Raw genomic sequence first — 24,938 nt, forward strand, 5'->3', positions numbered from 1 at the left:
TGCTCCCAAACTGTGGAATGCCCTGCCCTTGTCGTTGCGTGTGGCTGATTGTGTTGATTATTTTAAATATCAGCTGAGTACACTTCTATTCAGACAATCTTTCAGTTGACTGAGCTATTATGTTGTATGATTTGTATATTTTTTTTAACTGTTCAAATTGCTACTTTGCTACATGTAAAGCACTTTGTGATTTTATCTGTGAAAGGTGCTATACAAATAAAGTTTACTTACTTACTTGAATATATGGCAAAATATTCAATATATCTCCTAGCCCTAGTGCCATCTCAAAATTTAGAGACATTCATTACTGCTCTCTCCTCCTGCCCACACCCCCTTAGTCATGTTCCCTCAGCCCATTTCTCTGTCATTCTCTCTTTTTTGGCTCTCCGATTGTTCGCCTCCAGTTCTGTCCTCCCACTCTCTCTCTCTCTCTCTCTCCTCCCCACCATCATTCCCTCTACTGCTTTACTTCTCATGGCTCTCAGCGTGCAGTGTTATGTTCAGTGACTCCTCCATCTGTTCATCTTTTCCTCTTCCTCTTCCTCTCTCCCTCTTCTGCTTCAGTGGTCACTTACAGCCACGTGGTTCTGCTGTGTAGTTCACCGGGCTGCCAACACTCCATCACCAAGGCTGGAGACAGCTATGGGAATGAGTTGATTGACCCAGGGTTTCTTAAAAAAACATTTGCTGTGACTAAGCACACTTTTCATCCTTTCTTAAGGAAATGTAATTTTATCTTGTAATCTCCCTACTTTCACTTCCAGAATACAATATGGCTGATTGCTAATTAAGCTAATTATAGGATGGTACTTTTCTTTTAAAAAGTTCATTTTGTTTCACTTTGTGTATTTGAGGTGATGGTTCACCAAAAACCTCTTTAATCACAAACTCCAATCTTGTTTTTCCAAACCTGCATAAATATATTTCCTCTGCCAAACACAAAGGAAGATCTTTAAAAAAAAAAAAAAAAACTGTTTTCGTCCATACAACAAAAGTCAGTGGGTTGCAAAACAACACTGGACTCAGTATCTTTCATTGTGTGGAGAATGCATTTTCTTTTGTGTTCTGCAGAAGAAAGGAAGTCATACAGTTTCAGAATGAGCCCTGTGTTAAAGTTAAAGCCGGATAGAGGATGCTCTCACTGTTTGGATTTGAGCATTACAGCAAGTGTCAAAGGAAAGAGAAATAATTGGATTGAGCTTGAGTCCAGTTTAAGTTAACTAGATTTTACAGATACTACAAATGTCCTATCTGAACTGGAAAGGCGAGACCTTCCCCCCAACAATAACCCAGTGGGTGACATTTGTGTGGTGGTGAAGTGGTTATGCTTTTGACAGGATTCGTTTCTAATTCTCCCTTTCTCTCTACAGTACAGTATGTTTTTCTCCTTTCTTTTTTCCCTCTCTCTCCCTTTCTCCTGTGCTCCAGCAGCTGCCTACATTATTATTTGTGGTGATGTTGCGTAACTTTGTTGGCTGTTGGCCTGAGAGCCATGCTAGACCTCTGCAGGGGTCAGAAGAAAGTGGGATGGGGATAGAGAGAGAATTAGAGCGAGTAAGCCAATAAGCAAGTGTGTGTGGCCAAGAGATCCAGGTAATAAACCTTTTGTGCTTTGAGACACCTACGGAACATTATATTACAGTTTCATGGGCTCATCCCCCCTGGTGGCATGCCTGATGTTATATAATGACATGTTGGATGCACTTAGTAAAAGTCCCTTTATGGCAGGCCTTGATGCCAAACAGGGTAATGCTGTTTTCTCTAGGTTTGGGAATTGGGAAAAACTGAAGACCTGTGTGTGTGAACATTTATATTTTAATAATTCAGTTTTTCCCAATTCCCAAACCTAGAGAAAACAGCATTACCCTGCTTGGCATCAAGGCCTGCCTTAAAGGGACTTTTACTATAATTCAATATAATAAATTAATTAGTAATATACACACACACACACACACACATATATATATATATATATTACGTAAGGGTTAACGAAGGGCATTAACCCGCTTATACCATGGTCACTTGCCAAATAAAACATTTTTTAAACATTAGCTGCTAGTTTATATTTTAATTAGGCTAAATCAAGTTTTTACAAATAATAACTCGCATGGTTTATTTAGCAACCGGAGATATTTATAGTCCGCTCAGCTTGTAGAACCCTTCAGGTTCAAAAATGCATTTTTTTTTTTCATGAAACACAAAGGTAGGCATAGTTATTATTTTTTTTAATTACACATACAGCAAAACAATTAATCAAACAGGCTTCTTAGGCTTGAAACGCTGTACTCTCCTCCTGACTTGGTTGTCTAGACTGCTGCGTAAAACTCCCGCAGGGTCTCATTCAGAGCAGCAGTGGTGTAATTTTCTTTGCGACGTTTCTCCGTTTTATTTACATTTTTTCTTTCTTCAGCAGCATCCCAGTCGTCAAAGTTGTCATATTCTCCATAAATGTTAAAAGAAATAACGAAGTCGCTCATTGTTGTATTAGTAGGCTATGGAATATCTAACTAACGTTAGATGTTGTTTTGATAGAGCAAATTGTTAACGGATACTTTGACTGCCTGTTGCTATGGTTACTCACAGCTGTTGTGGGCAGCGCATTTATTTATTCATTTCGAATGGTAAACAGGCAGTTTCACCAGAACTACTTTACTAGGTGTCCTCTATTACTTTTTAACGGACACCCTGCAGCCAATCAGAATCGAGTATTCACCCAGACCATGGTATAATAATTAATTTATTATATTGAATTATATATTCATATTTAAATATAACATAATACATATTATATTTACATTATTTCAGCAATAGTGCTAATCACGGTAAGTCCCATAACATAGTAGCCAGTCAGTGAGATTGAAAGTGATGAATACCACTGCTCTCTTCATTGTAGTATTCATCAGACAGTCTTTGGATGTATTGACTGAAGCTAAGATTAGGCTGCACACTAAACATGTCATGACGAGGCGGCGGAAGAACCGGAGGCAAATGGTTACCTCCTCCAATCTTATCAATGGCCTCGGTCATTTGCGATCAGAGTGGATGGAACACTGTACGTGAGCAGCCAGCCAGCTATTGCAGGTGTTCAGATTGCAAGGTATTCATCTCTCTAGACCACTTTCTCTCTATTGCCTTCCACGCTAACTCTTGACTGCTTGCCTGACTCATATAACGCCGTTAATTAAGTAGCTGGATCCAATGAGCCCTTGTAGAGATCACTTCAAAGGGACCTTTGGAGAGATGCGGCACACGGTGACGGCACGCACTGGATTTATTGAAAGAAGGAGCTTGTAATTAGGTTGGTGGATGCTGCGTCTCAAAAGAAGTGGACACAACAACATTTTTTTCTTTCATTCTATCTCTCTCTCTCTCTGTCCATAAGGAGTGGCCAATTATAGCTTATTTATGGAAACAATCTGACTGAGTACAGGATGAGGATAATACAACACACGCTGATGGGTTATTATAAACATTTGAATATGAAATTGTCACGGTCAACGAAGCTGATTGAATGATGCTAAAGATACAAACACCGATTTTGCATTCAGAAGGTCTTTTAAGGACAAGTACCTTTATCTCCAGTCTCAATTACATCCACATCCCTGCAGGCCTGCTGCTGCAGATTATTTTAATGATGTGGCTGATAGGGAAACGAGCACAGGTGCACCAATAGCCCTCGCATACTATCAACATTAAATGTATTTTTAACCGGACCTGTCCAATGCCTCCCAAAATAGATGAGCAGCCTGTGAGATGTTTACACAAAACTGCTGTTCTTCACATCTAATGTGATGTGATATTGCTGCTGCCAAGGTCAGCTCAATTTCTGTAAGCTTCATAAGGCTCCAGGTGTCGATGGGTCAGATTTCGCAGAGGTGCCTGATGTTTAATATTTTATTATCACTGTCTGTGACCTATGTCTACTTTAGATTTTACACTGTAAAAAAAAAAAAAAAAAACATGTTGTTGGACAGTATTGTTTAAAAGTATTGTTTTTTTTTACCTTTCTAGTGCTCACCTAGGTTGCAATTATTTGTTCAAAATACTGTAAAAAATACATAAACAAAACAGAATTATTTAAAATCTTAGAAATCGTTTGTGACATTTATAAATCTGTTTACTGTCACCTTGGATCAATTTAATGCATCATTGCTGAGCAAAAGTATTAATTTCTATTCAAAATACCAACAAATTGTTGTAAAATGATGGCTCATTAACAGCATATGGTAATGTTTTGTTTAAATAAATTACTAAAAAAAAGTGCTTCAAAAGAGAAGCAACACATCATTATGATGTTCAGTTTAAAAAATGGATATCCATTTTGAGATATACCAAAGATTACATTTAACAGTGATATTACATTTTTTTTTTTTTACAAATAAGTCTTGTGAGCTCAGTGACCTTAGTGAACATTAGATGACTGGAAAGATAATCTAAATGTCAAAATAAACACTTTACAATAGTTAACATGAACAATATCAATGAACAATGCTTCTAATATTCTTAGATAATGTCAATCTCAACATTTACTAATGTGTTTGTAAAATCAGAAGTTGTATTTGTTAACATAAGTTAATGCACTGTGAACTAACATTCCAGAATTTTCCTGCTGTTTTCTTATTTTATTAAAATTAGACTTCTACTTTTAGATAATGCACCTAAATGCACCTAGACCAATCTTCGCTTATATTTCACAAGTTTTGTACAACTAAAGTGAAACAACAATTTATTGTTAACACAATTTGTTAATTCATTGCTATTAGCTGATTTAATGATTCAGTTCAGTGTTAAAAATAATTTATTGCTTCTTGCCAAGTCTAATTATTTTGTTAATTAAGCTTTTTTTTTTTTTTTTTTTTTTTGCCCCAGTTATTAATCAACTCACAGACCACTTAAATTCCTTCACGGACCACAGTTTAAGAACCATTGCTTTAGCTGATTTACAGATAATGAAAAGGCTTGCTTTATAGAAGGAACTCAATCGCCCTTGAAAGTTAGCACGCTCTTGTCTGATCTAGACATGTTATCTAATGTTTTCCTTCATTAACATATTTGATCCAGTTACCGTAGCTGATTTGCAATGCATTAGATTTTTCTAGACAGAATGATTTTTTATGATCAGATGAGAAAACATCATGCTGTTGCCTAAAAATGGCCCTCCATACATATTCAGTAGCGGCATAGACTCCTTCTCTAATGAGTGTTGTTGAAGTCCCTGCGGCCAAAAATTACATCAATTCACCAGCAAATAGGGATTAGATTGTGGCTAGGTGTAGTCGCAAAATCTTTTAATGTTAAGACTTGTGCAAAGTCTTTGTATGAACGCGTAATCAAGCCTTACTCTGCTTTATTGATTGGTTGTCTCAACTTAAGATCTGTGGATCAATGAAAAGGAAGAGGAACTCAAAGAAATGTTTGCGCTCCCTCTGCTGGACAGACAGCTAGTGATGATTGAATTGTAATAATCTAACTAATCATTCTCAGATTCACTCTGCTGTAAAGTAATGCTGTTCTCACTGACCCTCTTTTTTGCTCTGTTCTGCAGTGGGGCGTCTCCTCATTGAATTCAGCTCCCAGATAACCCTCGAGCGAGTACAGAGAGAGAACCCTAATGTGACAGAAGGGGGGAAATACACTCCTCCGGACTGTCGGCCCAAACAAAAGGTGGCCATAATCATCCCATTCAGGCACAGAGACAACCACCTGAAATACTGGCTTCACTACCTGCACCCAGTCCTGCGCAGACAGAAGACTGATTATGGGATCTATATCATCAACCAGGTTAGTGTGTGTGTGTGGTGGAGGGACACTTGAGCTTTTACCTGAATCCATATATGATCTCTGTTGGAGAATCTGTGTTTTCAAACATGATATTTGGTTTCTAGCTGGTCTAAAATGGATATTAACAATTCTAAGCTAGGCATTAGTTCGGCTAAGCTGGCAATTTAATGATTTACCAACCATCAAGTTTGAAAAAACAACTTTACCAACTTACTTCAATATACCAATATACTTCAAAATTATATATAAGTTTGCTTGGTGTTCGGTTCGGGAGTTTGAAACCACTTCCCAAAGCGAATTTTCCTGAAACATTTTCTCTGGCTGGTAAATACCTTAGAACTACCATTAGTCTGTAGCGATCACACCATAGTCTTTGGTTTGGCCAGAGGAGAACTGCCCCCCTGACTATGCCCGTTTTCTCTGGCTTTCCATTTATGTCACCTGATGGTTTGCTTAGTTGGGTTATCATTGATCTTCCATAATTGATTAACTTTACACAGTTCTTGAACCAACTGAATCAGCAATGAATGGACTTCAGCTGAATAATGACAGAGCAGAACAAATCTCAACGCATATGTAAAATGAAGAATGAATGAGGTTCACCTTCTCTGGAGTATTATCTAGCTTCAATGTTAAACAGCTGCTTCTATTAGTACTACTCACTGTGATACTCATATTGATGGAAATATTAAAACCTCTAAACCTCTATAGGGGATGCTGTCAAGGTTAGCTAAAAATTGTAATGGGTAACAGGGAGCCAAGAGGCTGTTTTATTGAATGGAAGTCAATGGAGGAGATACTTTAAGGCCAATTCACACTGCTCCATTAGACTCTGACAAACACCAGATTACAATACACCACTTCTCAGACATTCCACGATCTGAAAAAAGTGCTGACTAATGCCAACAAATGCCAACAGGGATAACACTCTGATCTGACAAACCCACAAAGTGTCTGTTGCCGTTGGTCGGTGATGTGAACCTTGGCCTTTAGAATGCTAAATAAACTGCTTTTGTGCAGAAATAGCTAATTAAACCCGTTTTACACAGAGATTCCGGAAAATACACGGATAATGTGACCCGACATTTGTCCCGGGATTGTTTGATTTCGGTTCATTCACACTGCCAGTGATTTGTCGGGATCTGTGAGTGCGTTCACACACAACCCGTAAAGATCCCTGGATAAGGATGAGACGTGTAACACACGCGTCGAAAACATGTACACGCGCATTCTGTTCCACAAAGCTGGTGAACGATTTCAGCTTCAGCACGAATATTGAGGAGCTCCTGGTCTCTGCTACATTTGTTCGTCCTTTATTTGTTGATGACGAACACAAACTTTCTTTTAAGAGCAACAGAGTCGCGCGATGCCATGAGCGTCATCACTATGACACACCCCTTACGGCATTGGTCCTGGCTTTTGTTAACACAGTGCACTTTCCGGGGCTGATTCTGGCAATGTATAGGTTCCCAACTCGGCATCGATGCCGGTATAAATCCCGGGTCGTGTTTGCGTTCACACAGAAGGCGTTCTGGCAATTTCCCGGCAATTTCCCGGGATCAGCGCGCTGTGTGAAAGGGGCTTATGTAACATATTGACTTGTTTGTTAATCTGCAGATTTGCTATCAGATGTCCATTTTGTTTTTTTCTTTTGGAACTCATATATTTAATTATATATTATATAGATTTGCTTATTTTTCCAGTGATGTAGACATCCGCGTTGATATCTCCTCCAACATCTGGAAAAATACTACAAGAATAAGAGATCATTCTGTGGGGGTCGGGGAAGATGGTTAGGATTGAACTCTGATTTGGACCAAGCAATCCAACCATTTGTGAAAACAGCTGGAAGCATTGCTTCTCTTCCGCCTCCCCCTCTTTCATCAGTCTGTTGTTCTTTGTGTGGAGTGACCCTGGAGGGGCGGCAGAGATGTTCATGGCCATGAGAAATCGTTTGCCTGCTTGCCACATTGTTGTCTGTCTAGGCCTGTTGTTTGGGTTAATGAGTGTGATCAAAAGTTTGCAGCTATTCATCTTCAAAGTTTGCAGAGTAATGATGTGCCCTATCGAGCAGTGAGCGCTGTGGAGCAACAAAGAAGGCCAAAGTGTCTATAATTCATGGAGCATCGGCTGAACACTGGGCTAAGGTTACCTTTCTTAGAGCTATCACCTCACTAAACGCACGTCAAATATGTGACGGGTTGATATTCATCGTCACATTATAATTATTTTTTTTTTATCTCTGTTTTAAAACCACTTAACAGGGACATAAAACTAGTCAGTTTTTTTTTTTTTTTAGTACGGCCTTTAGTATCCTTGTGACAGTTGGAGTTGTTTTAAAATGCAAAGCACTTTAGATCTTCCTCAGGCTCAGTCTTACAATTACAGATAACTGCAGACTGAATTGGTTTTATCTAGTCTTGTCAATTGATTACAAATTTTAATCAAATTAATATAGGGTGAACATATTTTGATTACCAAAAACCAGAACACTCGGCCCAGCAAACTAGATACTCAATTGATACAAGAAGTTTACTCAAAGATGCCTTATTAATTTCAATACATTTAAAGTAGGTTAGGCCTCCTCTCTATGGATAGAAAATTGTTATATTACAAGACACAAATTCAGCATGTATTATTATGAAAGGTTTCAAAAATAATAAATGAAATAATGATTGAAATAATATCTCTTCTGTATTAAAAAAAAATATATATATAAATAATAAGTAGCTAAAAGAAATACCTCCAAATTGAACAAAAATAGCTCTCACAAACTTACAAAAACAAACTAACAAAATATATTTATATCGTTAGTTTTTACATGTAAAATGAAGCAAAGAAAATCCAGAAATGATTTTCCATTTTGCCAGCCAGTTGAATAAAAGATGCTAAAGAAAGATTGCAATGGATCCAAGCAATTTAGCAACAAGATAAGAAAAGCCTGTGGAATTGGACAATCTGCAGCATATTTAATTTAATTTTCTTTTCATTTTATGTAGGTAAATTAAACATGTAATTAGATAGCCTAATGTATGGGATAACGTTATTGTCAGAACAACAAATACTTTCTTCAACTAAAATAGAAGATAATTGCACTCTGTATTTCAATGTATCATGTTCTATTGTCAAATTGATAATGATCCACACGCACACAGCAGCCTTCAATCAAAAGTGAATTAAAGAACATTTCTAAACTGCACTTTATATCAAAACAGATGACCTAAACACTGGAGACACAAACTTTTGTTACATAACATATGTAGTGCTTTTAAAATCGGAAGGGTCCTGTTGTCTTTGTCTCTTAATGGTAGGTAAACACAACAGTTACCCTGGATGTAGATACTTCAGCGTAAATGGACTCGTTTATCAAACACCTTGTTCTGAGAAAAGAGCAAACGCTGGCCTTCAGCTTATTATGTTGCTTATTCTTATTCTATTCTGTTATACTGAGCTGAGCATGGAAATTTACTGATACTGCTTGCATGAAAATGCAGACTGCATAGTGTCACAATTGAACGTGTACCTGCATATGGTGTGCGTTCCTCACTGCTCAGCTCTGACAGCGCAAATAACTAGCTACACATTTTACATTTTTGAAGAGACCCACTCAACACAATTTGACAGAACTGCTTGAGTAAACTAAACAGATGAATGTTAGCATACGTTTTTATTAAGTGTTAAGTCAGAAGAGTAGATTTGTGAGACACTAAACTGAGTTTAAATAGAAAACTTCAAAAGTGTGGATAATTCTACAATAAGCTACCGTCAAAGAAATTGAATTACAACCTTTATGTTTTTGCGAGCCTGCAGTCACCCACAACCCAACTGCTCCCACAGGCAATGTGACTCCTCAAACCTCACCAGAACGAGCAAGATGTTCGCACATGACGCGTTCTTCTTAATTTAAAAATAGTTGGATGGAGCACAATGAAATGGAACAAAACATTTTCAAAGTGCCTTTTATAATGTTGACACCATTTTTAACTTAACATAGCTCTCATGTCAGGACATGCTGAACAAGATATACAGTGAAATGGCTAAATTATTACGTTAATTATTAAGTTAAATTATTAAATTAATAATTAATTAAATTATTAATTATTAATTCAGTTTTCTTTTTTTTGTATTCAGCAAAGATGTAGATGTATTAAACTGACTTAAAGTGACAAAACTACTTTTGAATTCCTATTCCTTATTTCTAACCAGAAATAATTACATTTTCAATTATTACAAAAGAAAACAGTTATTGGCTAAATGGATTACTGTGACATGTAGGCCAGTGATAAACTTACTGTAGGTCCAATTATACATTTTTTGACTAGTCTGCTACTGTATACTCATCACTTTATTTCACTTTATCGTCCTCTGGGGTCTCTTCTCTGCAAATACTGATTGATGCAGTTAATCTTTATTCATTTAACTAACTAATCAGTATTTCCTGTTATTAATTAGGGTGACCAACAGTCCTGTTTTCACAGGACAAGTCCTGTCCTGGCCAAAGTGATGAAAATGTCCTGGTTTTCAAAAAACTGCTTGGAAAGATCTGCTCTACAGCAAAATATAGATGGGCATATAGGATGAGGAAGAAAAACTGTATAAAGAGGAAGAAAGCATAATGTTTTGGGCCTGTTTGTCATTATAAAAATTTCTATACTTATCACATTTTTTACCCCCATTTTTAGCTCTTCTTTTGTATAGAAATGTTATTCTCTTTTGGCATTGTATCAAGGATACCAGAGCAAATGACTCTCTGTGTCATTTAAATCATATGATTTTCTTCTGTGGAACATAAAATAAGATATTTTGAACCTAGATATATTCAGCCTATGTGGACAAACAGTTCTCTGAAATATATATATATACGGTTTTAGAACGACATGTGGGTCAGTAAATGATGACAGCATTTTAATTTTGCAGTGAACTATCTCCAAGGTTGTCAAATTGTAGTAGATGATGTAATGATGGGTTTAAAAAAAAAAAAAAACAGACCATTTTCCCAGAAACTTGCAGTTCGTGAAAAATGATCTAAAATCACAACTTTATGAAAATCTGCTTTTATTAAATTTCCTAGGCACTGCATTTTAATGAGAATCCTTCTTTTTATCACATTATTAAGGAATCTATAGAACCCTTTAATTCTCTTTTCTTGATCTTGAGTCAGAGCTTATAAAATACATAAAATAATATCATATATTCTCATTAGATTGAAGTGAAATATAATGAGCATTATTTAAAAGTGCCCTCTATTGCAATAGATTTCCCCTTTCAGACATTCATGTTCACAAATGATTTGCATTATTACAGGAAAGCTGCCCTGCTGACTCCTTTGTTTAAGCAGCGGCGGTCACAGATCAGTGAATCTGATGAGGACGATGCATCATTGCTGTGACCTCTGCTGCTTGCTGTTGAACTGAAATAGTTTGAATCTCGCTGGATCTCATCCAGTTAAAGGGACACTCCACCGTTTTTTCATATTAAACTGTTTTCCCCTCAACTAAGACGAGTTGCCATACATTATAGGTATCCACTTTACACACTTAGAAAGGGCAACGTTTTATTTTGTGTCACCATTCTTGGCCGAGATATACTCTGTATTTATGTAACTGTATTTAAATAGGGAAAACATGGAGGTGTTTGGTCGCTTCTCTGCTTGGATTCTAATGAATGAACTGGGCTAAGTTAAGTGCACGCACTGAGATGACAGAGGTATTTATCAACTTGTTTAGTTAAGGGAATAATATAGTTTAATATGAAAAACGGTGGAGTATCCTTTTAATGCAAAGAGGACAGACACTGAGTTCAGCCAGGTTTTCTCTTAAAGGTTTACACACAAACACACTGCCTATGCCGAGTCATTCCTAATCAGTATCACCCACTAGAAAACACACTGTACAATGTGAACACAATAGGATGTGACAGGTGCTGAAAAAATAAAAACCATTTAAGGCAGGTCAATAAGGACTCTCTCGTCTTGCACTCCCTCCCTGTTTGTCTTTTCCTCTTTCACTCTCACACTTTCTGCAGGATGACAGTTGGGAGTACTTCATGTATCATGCTCACTAGAGTGTTAAATTATTTTAAGTGAGGCTGCTTTACCCAGGATTGGGTGAAGACGTGCAAATTCTTCAGGTCTTTGGGCTGCCAGATAAATGCTGTCATGTCCCAAGAGTTTTGTAATGTTGGGTTTGGAAAGGTGCACCGGTAGGATATCCCTCTTTTTTTTTCTTCTCACGTCTGACCATTCCAACGTTTAATGCTGAAATATATAATTTTGTGTATAAAGCAGGGTTTTTTTTTTTCCTTCATGAAAGCCAAAGTTAGTTTGGTGAGGATATTTTGTTCTGTGCACTGTTGGGATTCATTAACTGACTGTTTATTAGTGAGTTTGACTATAGTTCAGTTACATTAGACTCGTCCAGTGGTTCCCTGCTGGTGAGAAATAACACACAAAAAAACTCAAATACAATTCTAAATGTAAATGATTAAAGTCCTGTCAAATGGTGTTTGCATCTGTCACGACTTGGAAGAAGCTAGCCAAATATTTTAATCAGGGTTATTCTATAGATGAAAAAAAGTGTTGTTAAACTATCAGAAAAGTTGTGTCTCTAGTCTAATTCATCATCTTTGAAGCAGAACATTGCACAATTAAGTTGCGTTTCACCATTCAGATCACCTGCGGGGAGCAATGTTTGTTAGCATGATCCTTACAACTCTTTTGTCTTAACTCCATTAATTTTGTGCAATTAAAGATATAATATATATTAAAATATTGTTATTGTCCATTTTTGAACATCTGTCAGCTACCATATTGAAGCTCTTTTTCCCCCTAAACAAGTTTTTTTTTCCCACTGTATCTTTCATACATGTAGGGCATGACTCACTATCCAGTCTCAAAATCACTCCTCTTGATCGCAATAAATACTTTTTGTTCTTTCTCAACCTTCAGACATCCTCCAAATCTCTTTCACCGCACATGAGGAGCCTCTTGCTGCCTCCACAAGCTGATTGTTGCCATGTCTGGTTATGATAGCGCTGTGCAGGGTAGGACGAAGACTGTGTCTCGCTAGGTGCTGCCAGGGACACAGGCCAATATTTCCCTGCCTCCCATCATGCAGATCGTGTTCACTGGACAACTTCCCAGATGCACAGAACAAGCTAATATTCAGAATGTAAACCTGTACTTACTAATACAACATGATAGGCTTCAGTTCTGCAGCGCTTGATACTAGAGAGTGTTTTGAGATGTGTTAGCATAACTCATTTTTATGTTTTTGACTGATGTCCATGTACAAATTACCCTCATTGAGCCCTCAATTACATTTTACCTCATGTTTCTTGCATTAACAGGAAAATTTAAAGTCTGTTTTAATGATAATATTATGCTAATACTTCCTTCATAATCTATGAGATTTTGACATGCATTATGCAAGATCACCAGCCAGTCAGATTTACTATCCAAAGCTTTAGTGTAAAAAACATTTAAAAGGAACTGAATACATTAACATGTTAAGTATATCAAAAATGACAAGATTATTTACAAATTATTGACATTGAGTTATTAAAGGTGGGGTATGTGATTTTCTTTTTTGACCATTTTTTTTTTCAAAATCACTTGAAATCCTATTCCTAACCCACTTACAGCCACTGAGTTAGAGGCACTGAAAGAAACATTAAGCAATTTAATCATCCGTCGAACGGACAGGACTCGAAAAACTCCAGCCAATCATGTCCAAGACCACCTAGAATCATTGGACTGTAAGTACGTCAATCAAACGGTCGTACCATACCCCCCTGCCCTTGCGCACGTGTCCCCTTCATGTGCATACTCAAAGCTTGTGACCCAGTCACAGGAAGTGCAAGTCGCCACAGTACAGAAAGAGACAGAGTTAGTGCAATATTGTGCATCTGAGTTTTGGAGATGCATGATTGTGCATCCATGTTCTTTGAATGGGTGGAGTCAGGGCCAGCATTGGCGGAAAGAAGGCGGGACCTTTTGAGCTATGTATTTTTAAAAAATCTGCCGGCCGTTTTGCAAATCCCATACCCTTCTTTTAAATATATTGATATTCATGGTTTCATTTCATTTGTTGCTAGAGGCTGTTTATTTATTGAGTATCAATACCAAACCTGGTATTGGTATTGATCTTGGTATCGATCTGAATGTCTGCAGGATTTTGCTCCATGTGGGATATCTGAGATTTTCAAGTTCATATTTCTCAGTTTTGCAGTTAAGACACAGGATCAAAGGATCGTTATTTCATGTGAGGGCACTTGGGGATGCTGGATATTTATGATGTGGTACTGCCGTCATCGCTGACCTTTAAGATGCCATGTCATCACAGCTGCCTATCAGTGTGTCATTTCCCGCTCTGTTCTTTTTCTCCACCTGTCTGACTCTTGCTCATGATATAAATAAGGAATAACCTTTTTTTTTTCAGTATTTGTTTGCAGTGGGGGAAAGTCAAACTCGGGCAGATTGGATGTTCAAGCCTCTGTTGAGCCAACAGGGAAACAACCGAACATGTTATTGCATGTCACTCACTCGACAACAGCAGGGTTTCTTCCTGTTGTGTTTGTGTCATTGTTTTTGTGCTGTCGGGGTGAGTGCAGTATTATGTGCTGTCATTCTAATGAGATTAGATACAATTCCTGAGATTTCCAGTGAAAAGGCTGCCAGCTTTCTAGAGCCATGAGGAGTGAGAGGGGTGCTTGGTGTGTGTGCTTGAGATAGATGTGTTGTGTCTAATCATCTGTTGTGATTAGAGTCCAGTTCCCATGGCCACTCCAGATCTCCTACACTGCACTGTCAGCACTATCTGTTAGCTAGTGTAGTAGACACAATACCAATACTCCAGTGAACATGCAGTATTTTTGGAATTAAAAACGTATAATACGTATGACCAATATCAAGAAAAATGTATTACATGTAATTGAAACAAAATTACTTTTTTACTTATCTAACATTAATATTATAATTATTGTACATTGATCAAACGTAGCAGTAAGGTAGTACAAATATTAATATTTCAAATAAATGAAAATATTAAGCAGCTTTTTTCAACAGTATTAATAATAAGACATTTTTTTTGGGACACCAAATCAGCATACTATAGGAAATGATTTTTGAAGGATCATGTGACACTGAAGACTGTAGTAAGGACTGATTTACCCAACCATCTATACAATTCAGCTTTGCCATTACATTTTTAAAATATATTAGAATAGAAAAACGTTAGGCCTATTTAAAAATGTTGCTGCTCCTGTGTGAGTTATCAAATATATTTAGAGCTTGTACGCTTAAGAAAGCTATAATACATTAAAATGTATTAAAATAGAAAACAGTTGTTTTAAATTGTAATAACATTTTGCATTTTTAATATTTACTGTATTTATAATCAAATAAATCCAACCAAAAAATCTCACTTTTGAACTGTAGAGTGTACAAGCATAGTACAATTACTAAAGCAGTGAGTGTTTTTATTTATTTCATTATTTATTCATTTATTCATTTTCCTGTCAGTATTATTGTTTGATTAATATTAATGGCATACGGTAATGGTAATAGATAGTGGCAGGTCTATTAGACTGTATCTACACTGTTAAGCTCTAATGCACAAATCTGATTTTATTTTATTTTATGTTTACTTGAGAAAAACCCACTTTGTTTACATAATATACATGCATTTTTCTGCCTTTGCTTGCAGCTGCATTGCCATGAGCGTTTCTCATAATGCACATGCTTACACTTGTGAGTATATGAACGCAGCTGCATACAGTATCAGCCATTTCGATCAGATGTAATGACTTATCTTATAAGACTAAAATCTGACTTATAAGACTAATATAATTACTACTTGTATTTTTTTTTTTTTTTTAGCATTTTAGGTAGTAAGCAACTGTGCTTTTGATATCATAGGTATCAAAGCTAACTCACTCACTTGACATCGTATTTTAACAAAGGCAGATTAAATATTCCCTTTGCTAGGAAGAATATCAAACAGACAAGTCTACTTTAATTTAATACCAAATTCAAATGTGTCTACTCTTCTCTAATATTTCTTCCTCAAAGATCAGAATACTAATTTCACACTCTTTTTCTACCTGCTTTTTCCAATCAGTAGTGCTCCAGGACTGATTTATAAAAAATCTATATATTTAACTGTCCAGAATTTATATATTGATCCTGGTTTACCTTTACTTAATTTAGTCAAATCTACAGAATTTCCAACTCGTTCTAAGCTAAAAATGTGACTGGTCTGTGCACAAGTGTATTAACATTGTTCCACTGTTTGAGATGTCATACAGTTGATATTTATACTCGAAATAAGTAACTAAAGCTTACAAATTGAATTGAAAGAGAGTCTAATACAAATGTTACCTTTGTATCAAGAAGGCATGTGAAATAATGTAACGTACGGACAGAGACGGTCGGATCCATGTGCAGCACTTTATTAAAACAGGCAGACATGAAAACTAGCAAACACTTAAACAAAGGGGCAATCCAGAAACTCGTGGTCAAAACAGGCAATGGTCGAGGCAGGCAGCACAGGTTCGTGAACAGTCCAGGAAACAGGCAAGGGTCAAGAGTCCAGGGAAACACGGAGACACAGAACAGGGAATAACGCTCGGAATTGCACGCTTACAGTGTAACAAGACTTCGCCAGGGACACAGGGAAAACTCAGGCTTAAATAAGGAACTCAATAACCAATAATGAAACACAGCTGAACATAATGAAACACAAAGAGTCCATGGGGAAACAAACATGGGGAGAGGGTGCCCTCTAGTGGCTCTCGAGGGCACCACGGCTGCTGATCGTCACAAATAATATAGAGGTAGAGCATTACATTTTGTATTTTCTTTTTGATTCCATTGATTTTTTTTTTCTCCTCCTAGAAGATCTCAGACTTATTAAGGTTTATCTCTGTTCTGCTGGTCAAAGAGCCTCACTTGGGATTGTAGGCAGACATGTATCTGCTTAGGTATAATAATTATTATTGTTTTCATTTTGTGAAGCCCACTGAAGCTAAGCTGGATTAAGTCTGGTCAGCATACTGTATACAGCATACATACATACATGTACTGTATATATATAACAGGTTATAATAACAAGGTTATAAGCTATCACTCAGTAGGGGCTTGCTAGTTTGGTATATTTGGGGCCAAATGTTGGTTGAAAGTTATTTGATAAAAATTGTAGTTTTAATACATGAATGGGTACAAGAATCCAGTCTGCATGACAATCTGTGTAAAATTTTGAAAATGGGATTATTTATGTGTGTTCACAATCGGGAAAGCAGTGGAGCTCACAATGTGCAATGCATTAAAAAGACAAGGCTACATGTATACAGGTTTTCTCAACCCTCACTATAAAGCAGCTGTTGATGTCTCATTGCTTGGCCTTGCCAGATTGAGCTCTATTAGATCTATTGCCTAATACTGCTGAGACTGTAATGGCATACTCTGAGATAAAAAATTAATAATGGTCACGGCTGAAACTTTTTCCCTTTCTGTCTCAGTTTTATGTTTCATCTGTCTCTCTCACCGAAGCGGTTGACCTTGCTGGGGAGGCATCTGCCACAACATGAAAACAACCCCTACTGAGACTGATCTGAGAATTGTAATGTTCACCCAAAAGCTGAAGTCTGCCAGCTCTGCTTAATCACGATTATGTGTTCAGCAGTCCTGTGTTGTACAGTCTCAGAGCAGAGAGGTGACTGGGTGTTTAGGGTCAGTATTGGTAATCAGTGTTGTCGTTTTCGTTTTAGGCTGTTGCGCCAGTATCTTGGGAGGGAATGATGGGTCCTATTGGTGGCAATTTCATTGTGCTACTGTGTGCTTTTCTCAGTGACCTTCAATTATATTCATAATCTATCTATTATCGATTAATCAATCATATATATTATATTGGACAAATAATGTAAGCCAATCAATAGTTCAATTGAAATGCCTAAATCTTAAAAAAACCTTAAATATATATATATATATATATATATATATATATATATATATATATATATTGTTTATATATACAGTATACATATTTTAGTATTATATTATATTTTCCTTCCTGTAATTCGTGGGTGTTTTTCCCTTGAATTTGCTATTTATAAGAACACTCATTCTTTCACTTTATTTTTGTGGTGATGAAACATGTTATTGGAGTAAACAAGAGGCCTTGGGGTTCATCCTAATGGGTATTAGTATAACTCAGATTGAATCCTTGGAGCATGTTTCTTCATTTTTAAATGGGGCAAAAAAATAGCCTACTTTGCCAACATATTCCATTTTAACTTGAAAAAGTGGAAAGTGAATATTTATTTTCTATATGTTTTTCCCCAGTTATATTTGTGATATTAAAGTAATTGAATGGGTGCAGTTGTTCTGGGCTGTGTTTTCGTCCCTGAGGGATAAGCGTTATGCGGTGGCCAGCTGTGTGTCGGTGCGTGCTTATGTCGTCTGAGCTTTGTGTCTGATGTGGGCGCTGCTTAATGGCTTTGGTAATATTCCTTTAACCTTCAGTAAGTTATTCACATAGTCTGCAAATTCTTCATCCATTATGGCACCTCCATATGAGACAAAAACATGACTTTTTAAGGTTGTTAAGAATGGACCCTCTCAAAGCTTGCAGGGGATCGGGGTATATAAACATTCAGGTAGAAAAGATTTGAATGATGTAATGTTTCATTCTCTTTTTGCAACAGGGATTGTGTTTGGGGTTTTGCACCAGGTCAATGTAATCAATCACTTTGTATCTCAATGGTATGCGATTTTTGTTGAATTTTACCACTAGCCATCCACACTCTGTGTTGTTAGTATTGGACAACATTTGAAGACAGTACTGGAGATGCACGTCCAGCATCTAAAATGTGTTGCTTTCAGCCTAAACCGATACAAGTTTGAGTTTCTCTGGAGATACAATTTTATTTACTCGTCTGCTTTAACTTTTGGTTCTTTTCAAGGATGTTTCTCAGACTAAGGCTGCGTTCACACTGCAGGTGCTTAATGATCAATTCCGATTTTTTGAAAAAAATTGGGGTTTTTTTTGCTAGGCCGTTCAAATTTCCAATTAAATGCGACCTTTTGTGATCTCCTTTGTGAACGTGAATGACCCAGAAGTGACCTGCATGCGTAGAAGAGTACTCAACAGTCAACGACATCACTTGTTGTTTGTGGAAGTATAGCTAAACATGGATGTCAATACCATAGCTCGTTTAGCAATATTAAAGTTAGTTTCCCAACAGAGTCAGAGCAATTACAATCTTATCATTCCCGCCTACTCCAATGCAGAAATATGACGTTTGTCGCATATCAATGACGTGCGGGTTGGATACATGTGTCCTGGCCGTTGAAGTCGCATTTCAAAAGATCGGATACATATCAGATTTGGACCACATACCCAAGTGGCCTGGGTCGCATTTGAAAAGTTTGCATCTGTGTCGTTCAGACTGTCATGAAAAGATCAGATACAGGTCACGCACGTAGGCTGCAACAAACAATTGTTTTGATAATCGATTAATCTAATGATTTTTAGAACGATTAATTGACTAATCATCGATTATTTTGCCAGCTAATCATTAAGTTTGGAACAATTATTCAAGTTCTGCCTTGCATGTATTGCACACGACAGCATTGTTGGTTTTAAGTTTTGTAAAACGTTGCCAAACCTTGCTAGTTCGGATTCGTTTGCACTCCGTCATAATTCGCGCTGTTTTTTCTTTTACCGCACTTGTATTTATAAAGGGCTGCATTACACTCTAGCGCCAAAGCGCTGTAGCGGTCAAATCGTGATATTGCAGGCCCTTACATTAGGTCAGGTGAGATCAAACGACTACTCGACAACAAAGATATTTGTCGACAATTTTTTATTGTCGACTAATCGTTGCAGCCCTATCACGTAGGGACAAAAAATGCAGTGTGAACGTAGCCTAAGTTTCAGTTCTGCCTCTCATACAAAATTAAATAAACAAACAAGCACATCACAGCTGTTTTGATGTGCAGTGCTTATTGTTAAATTTTACAGTCTCTTTTTTTATACACTTTTGCTGGTGTTCATTACTGTATTTATTCCCAGAGCCTTATGCAGTTTTGCATAGCCGGATCTTTGATTAAACTACAACAGGTTTAAACCACATTGCACTATATTCTGGCCATCAACCATTATATGAAGTTGATGCTACTTACCTTGCAATCTTGGACAAATCCAGTAATTATTTCTCCAATAAGACACCTGTGAGTTAGCCATTCAGATTAGAGAGTATTTTTTTAGCAATATGCATTGGACTTTCTGTGGGTGGACTATGCCATCTGACAGACTGGCCTTCACTAATGGTGTGGCTCCTCACTCCCTGGCATCTTGACCCCTGCTTCAGCGGTACACCCACCTGCTCATGCGTTTAGCCAGGGCCATGGTGTGAGTGTCAGCATAATCCACCTGCCACACTTGCAATCTAGGTGAGACAGCACTCCTCAACCCTGACCATGTAATAGGTTGTCTTTCAGAGTGGAAAAGTCCCATGGGCACTACTCTAAAAGCACAGAGAGAGAGAGAGAGAGAGAGAGAGAGAGAGAGATGGCATATCCAACGCATTCTCATCCTTTAACGTCATATAGAACGCTAGTGACAAAACGGCGCTATACTACGCACATGGCACCCGTTATCGTTAATATAACACGTGCTGTGAGGGCTAAGTTTAGGTGTGGGGTAGGGTGTACGTGTCATATTCACGCTAAAGGATTTATAACGTCTTGGGTTCGCGTGTTATATTAACGATAAAGGGAGCCATGTGCGTAGTATAGCGCCGTTTTTGCATATAGCGTTCTATATGACGTTAAAGGATGAGAACGGGCTGGCATATCACAGTGTTGGTCACGAACACACGAGGCTCTTTGCCTCTGGACCTTGTGTGGCAGGCCTAATCCATCATTTAAGATGAGAGGCCCTTATTTTACTCTCCCGTCTCACTATCCTCACTACTGCCGGTCACTATTTACCTTTTAACATGTTAACCTTGAATCGCCAGCACACATCAGGTATTTATAACACCTATAAGCACTTTTTTTTTACTGTAATAGCTATGCGAGGAAGCCCTCGAAACGTTTCTAACCTTGACTACCGGGAAATTGTGGTCAAGTGCATACATATTCTCATAAAATGTTTAATTCTGGGTCTTCATTAATAATAGATTTAGGCCGATACCAAGTTGGCTGTGACAAAGCAAGAAGCGAAATCATAAACAACTGAGTGTTTCTTCTTTTGTTTTCTTTGAAAAATAGTAAGATATCCCACATCCAATTGAGAATATCAAGGCACATATCTACTGTAGCTAATCATTGTGCACATCACCCACATGTACCCAGAGGAGGACTGCAAAATGCTGGCTGAATTGCAAGTCTTCTGAAGGACAAACAGCAAAATGATCAAGCGTCTTTTTTGGTAATTGGCTCATTTTAGTGGGCAAGGGCTCATAAGTGAAAGTAATGATGTTTTCCCCGTATTTAAAGTGAAGTGCTATGCTGGATGTGAGGTAGGGAGTCATGCCATCTGTTTATCAAATTGCCAGTGTAATGCACTGTTTTTAAGACTAATGGGATTTGTAATTAAAGTTAAACGCATTGGCAACACAAATCAAGAAAGCTCATCCTAAAGCACACTCACATTTAAATGCACAATTCTATTAGCAGCTGCAGACTAAAGACCATCAGAAAAATGAAGGTCTAATTCTTTAATTGCTCGCCCTACCCGTCTGGGGCTCTTTTAGGCAGGAACTGTTTTGACAGCAGTTTACGAGGGTGAGTGCTATGCTCCGCTGAGCCGACAGACGAGGAAAAATTGTGCTTTTGTAAACTAGGCCGTCTACTCTGGTAATGCATGATCTATTCGTAGGACTTTTTATTGTTGATTTGATATTTTTCCACATTAAATGCACAGCATCCTTGAAAAAGAAAATGTTCATATTTTACGATGCACTAGTCAACAAGCTGCTTTACTGTGTTTCTGTGTTTACATGGTACGTTAAGTTTATAGCTTAGTAAAAACCAACAGACAGGCAAAAACAAGGCTTCAGTAGGTGCTTGTCCGTTTTCTTTTCCCCACAAACCGAATTTGTCCTCGGATGCTTTTTATTTGTCTGTCCTTCATGGGTTCATACTTTTTTTTTTAAAAGGGATAGCTCACCATTCTGTCATCATTTAATCCCCCTGTGATTTTCTTTCTTCTGTGAAAAACGGAAGCAGTTATTCAATTCATTGCAGAATGTTCAAGCAGCTCTTGTTAATATAGAGTGATGATGACAGTCCAGCAAGATTTTTAATGAATAACGTGAACAGATGTTGGTTACTGTAAATTTTTCTTCATATAGCCTGCTACCCAAAATGAATGATAATTCATAATTGATTTTTTTTCTTCACATGTCCTCAAGTCCTGTTCTTCATTTCTGTATTGCTGGAAAGATACCAAGGCAGAAACACATTGTCTCCCTGCAGCCTGACCTTTTAAGTAGTGAGAAATTGAGGTCAGGCACGGAGGCAGTCCAATTATGGCCCTACCATAGTTAGATTAGCTGGAAAAGTCCTACACTGTATTCATGGGTTTCAGTCTGGTTGAATTTGATCTGGTTTTAGAGTGGAGCAAATCAACAAAGAAATAACAATTGATAACCTTCACTGATTGGCTGCTGAATGCAGAAGCATATGAGTATTTCAGGAATAGCATTTTAGTGTGAAATGTATGTGTGTGTGAATGGGATATATATTTTATATTTTAAATATATTTAAGACTGCATTTATTTGATCAGAAAAAAAATGGATTGTTTTCAATTTTAACATATTTTAAAGTGTAATTTATTCATTTAACAGCAAAGTTGAATTTTCAGCATCATAACTCCAGTCTTCAGTCACATAATCCTTCAGAAATCATTCTAATATTCTGATTTGGTGCTCAAGAAACACTTATTATTATAATTATTATTATAAATGTTGAAACGTTTTTTTTTTTTGTTTTGTTTTTTTTGTTTTTTGATAGTATAGTTTTATTTAAATAGAAAGTTAATGGAACATAATTTATTTGAATTTGTATCTTTACTAATATATGAATTTGTATATTAGAATTTAGTAGTAGTTTTCCTTAAATGCCAGTCAAAATCTCAAATGTTCAAAATGTTTTTATTTATGCTGAAACTATTTCCGAGTAATTTCCATTCACACCACAATTCACTATTTTATAGGATTAAATGATTTACTTGAAAGCAGATTCAGGTCAGGCATCCAGAAAGAATCCTGCTATTTATTACTATGTGAAACAAGGTTGCTGATGCAGATGTGTTTAACGATTCAAGAGAGCGATTCTGAATCATTAATCAAATGGTTCCTCTCTTTTCTGAGCCTCACGGAGGCATGGGGCAGATGTTTAGGGAGATAATAAGAAGGGTTCAGAATTCGATTGGTTGTGCTCCAGCTGAGCCTCATGGAGTTGCATGCTTATGCACACTGCCAGAATTTTGATTTGGCACAGCGCCGCAGCCATTATAACTCTGCTTCAACAGAGTACATATGTGTTCCCTATCTCTTTCATGACATTCATTTTTTTCACTATTCCTTTGGAGTGGTTGGGGTACGGCTGCATGCCTTGATCGTCTCCGCAGAATACAATCAATTTACAGTTTGTCAAAATTGGAGTGTGGTTACAAATATTGATTCTTTACTTAAAGGAGCATTTCACCTATTTCAACATTAATCTTTATTGAAAGTGGATCATATATCATATATATAGTCGAAATTAAAAATAATTTTTGAATTTGGTGCCCTCTTGACCGAGAAAATACAGAAAATAACCGAAGGCCGCATTTGTGTGTAAGACAACAACTCCCACAATGCACCACATTGCACAGTTCCGCAAGCCACACCCACTAATCCAGAACAACGCAAATATCAGAGAAATCACTCTTTCGTCTACAAGGCTAACTTTAGCTGCCACCAGAGTTTGAAATTTATTTCACTCAAAATTTCTAGTTAGTTGGCTGTGGCAAGCAGGACAAGGGCAAGGGATGTGAGAGGACGGTGCGAGGGCGGTGCCATGAGGGTTGATGAAAGACACCTGTGAGACGCACCGGTCCCACATCTCTCATGGAGGAGCGGAGACATAAAGGAGGAGCAACGACGGCAGGTCGCGAGAGAAAAAGGCCTGATTTTATGTTGTGTTTTGTTTCTGTTGTGTGTGTATACAGCAGTCGTCAATGAGGGGCTGCTGGCTTATACTTTTGTTTTGTATTTGTTAATTTTACTATTAAAATGTTTAAATGTTCGCCATGTCCCGCCTCCTCCTTCCCACAACAAAGAACCCCATTAATGTTACTTTGGCAAACTCATTGATGAATTACTCCTCGTTTGTGTTTCTTTCTATATGGTGAATTACTGCATGATACTGGGATGTTCAGTTCAGCGAAACTAGGATTTTTCACATCACAACACAAACGTCCGTGTGCTTGTCTGATTCAGAGATTTCGTTCGGGAGAAATTGCCATCATTGAAATTCTCTGCAGCAGACGGACTCTATCTGTGCCCGTAGTTCACTGCGAGAGCACAGGCACCAGCAGTCCGCCCCCCTCGAGTCAGTCTGGGCTCCTCGACTGCGACAGGCAGCCGCCTCCGGTTCCTCCATCAGCCTCAGCTGCTCTTCACTATTTTGCGGCTCGTAAAGATAGCCACGAACATCTGATTCGAGCAGCAGAATTTCTAAATCCTCTTCTTCCATAATGTTTAGTTTCTTCCGTCATTGTCATAACTTGCTATCTCCACAGCACTTGTTTGCTTAGCTTCCAAACAAGATGGCTGATATTGATTTCAGTATCTGCAAGTGAAGTCCCACCCACTGATCTGTAATAGGCCTGTAGGGTGAGTGCCCTGGAATAATGAGGAGTTAATGTTGCTACTAATGGAGCTAATCTCTACACTTTTCAATGAAATGTGACCTCCTGCTTATTATGACGCATTATGATAAAATCCTTATTTCTCCCATCTCAGGGGAAAATAAGGGAATAAATCATGACCATTCAAAAATATGACTGGGTTTCTAAAAATGCAAAGCCTCGTGCAAATGGGTGAAGTGTCCCTTTAAAGATTCACACTTTACAGAAGGCACATGTGGCACTTCAGTACTGTT

The 24,938-nt window shown here is 37.5% G+C and overlaps 1 protein-coding gene across 1 annotated transcript in view; it reads left to right on the forward strand.

Moving 5' to 3' along the window:
* b4galt2 (beta-1,4-galactosyltransferase 2) overlaps positions 1-24,938 on the forward strand; it is a 104,739-nt gene that overhangs the window by 43,555 nt on the left and 36,246 nt on the right. The window contains exon 3 of the mRNA XM_039688434.2: positions 5,546-5,781. Coding sequence (XP_039544368.1) covers positions 5,546-5,781 — 236 coding nt within the window. The remainder of the gene's footprint in view (positions 1-5,545; positions 5,782-24,938) is intronic.

Source organism: Pimephales promelas, chromosome 5 (genome assembly GCF_988280905.1).
Source record: "Pimephales promelas chromosome 5, fPimPro1.hap1.1, whole genome shotgun sequence".
Lineage (NCBI taxonomy): Eukaryota > Metazoa > Chordata > Actinopteri > Cypriniformes > Leuciscidae > Pimephales > Pimephales promelas.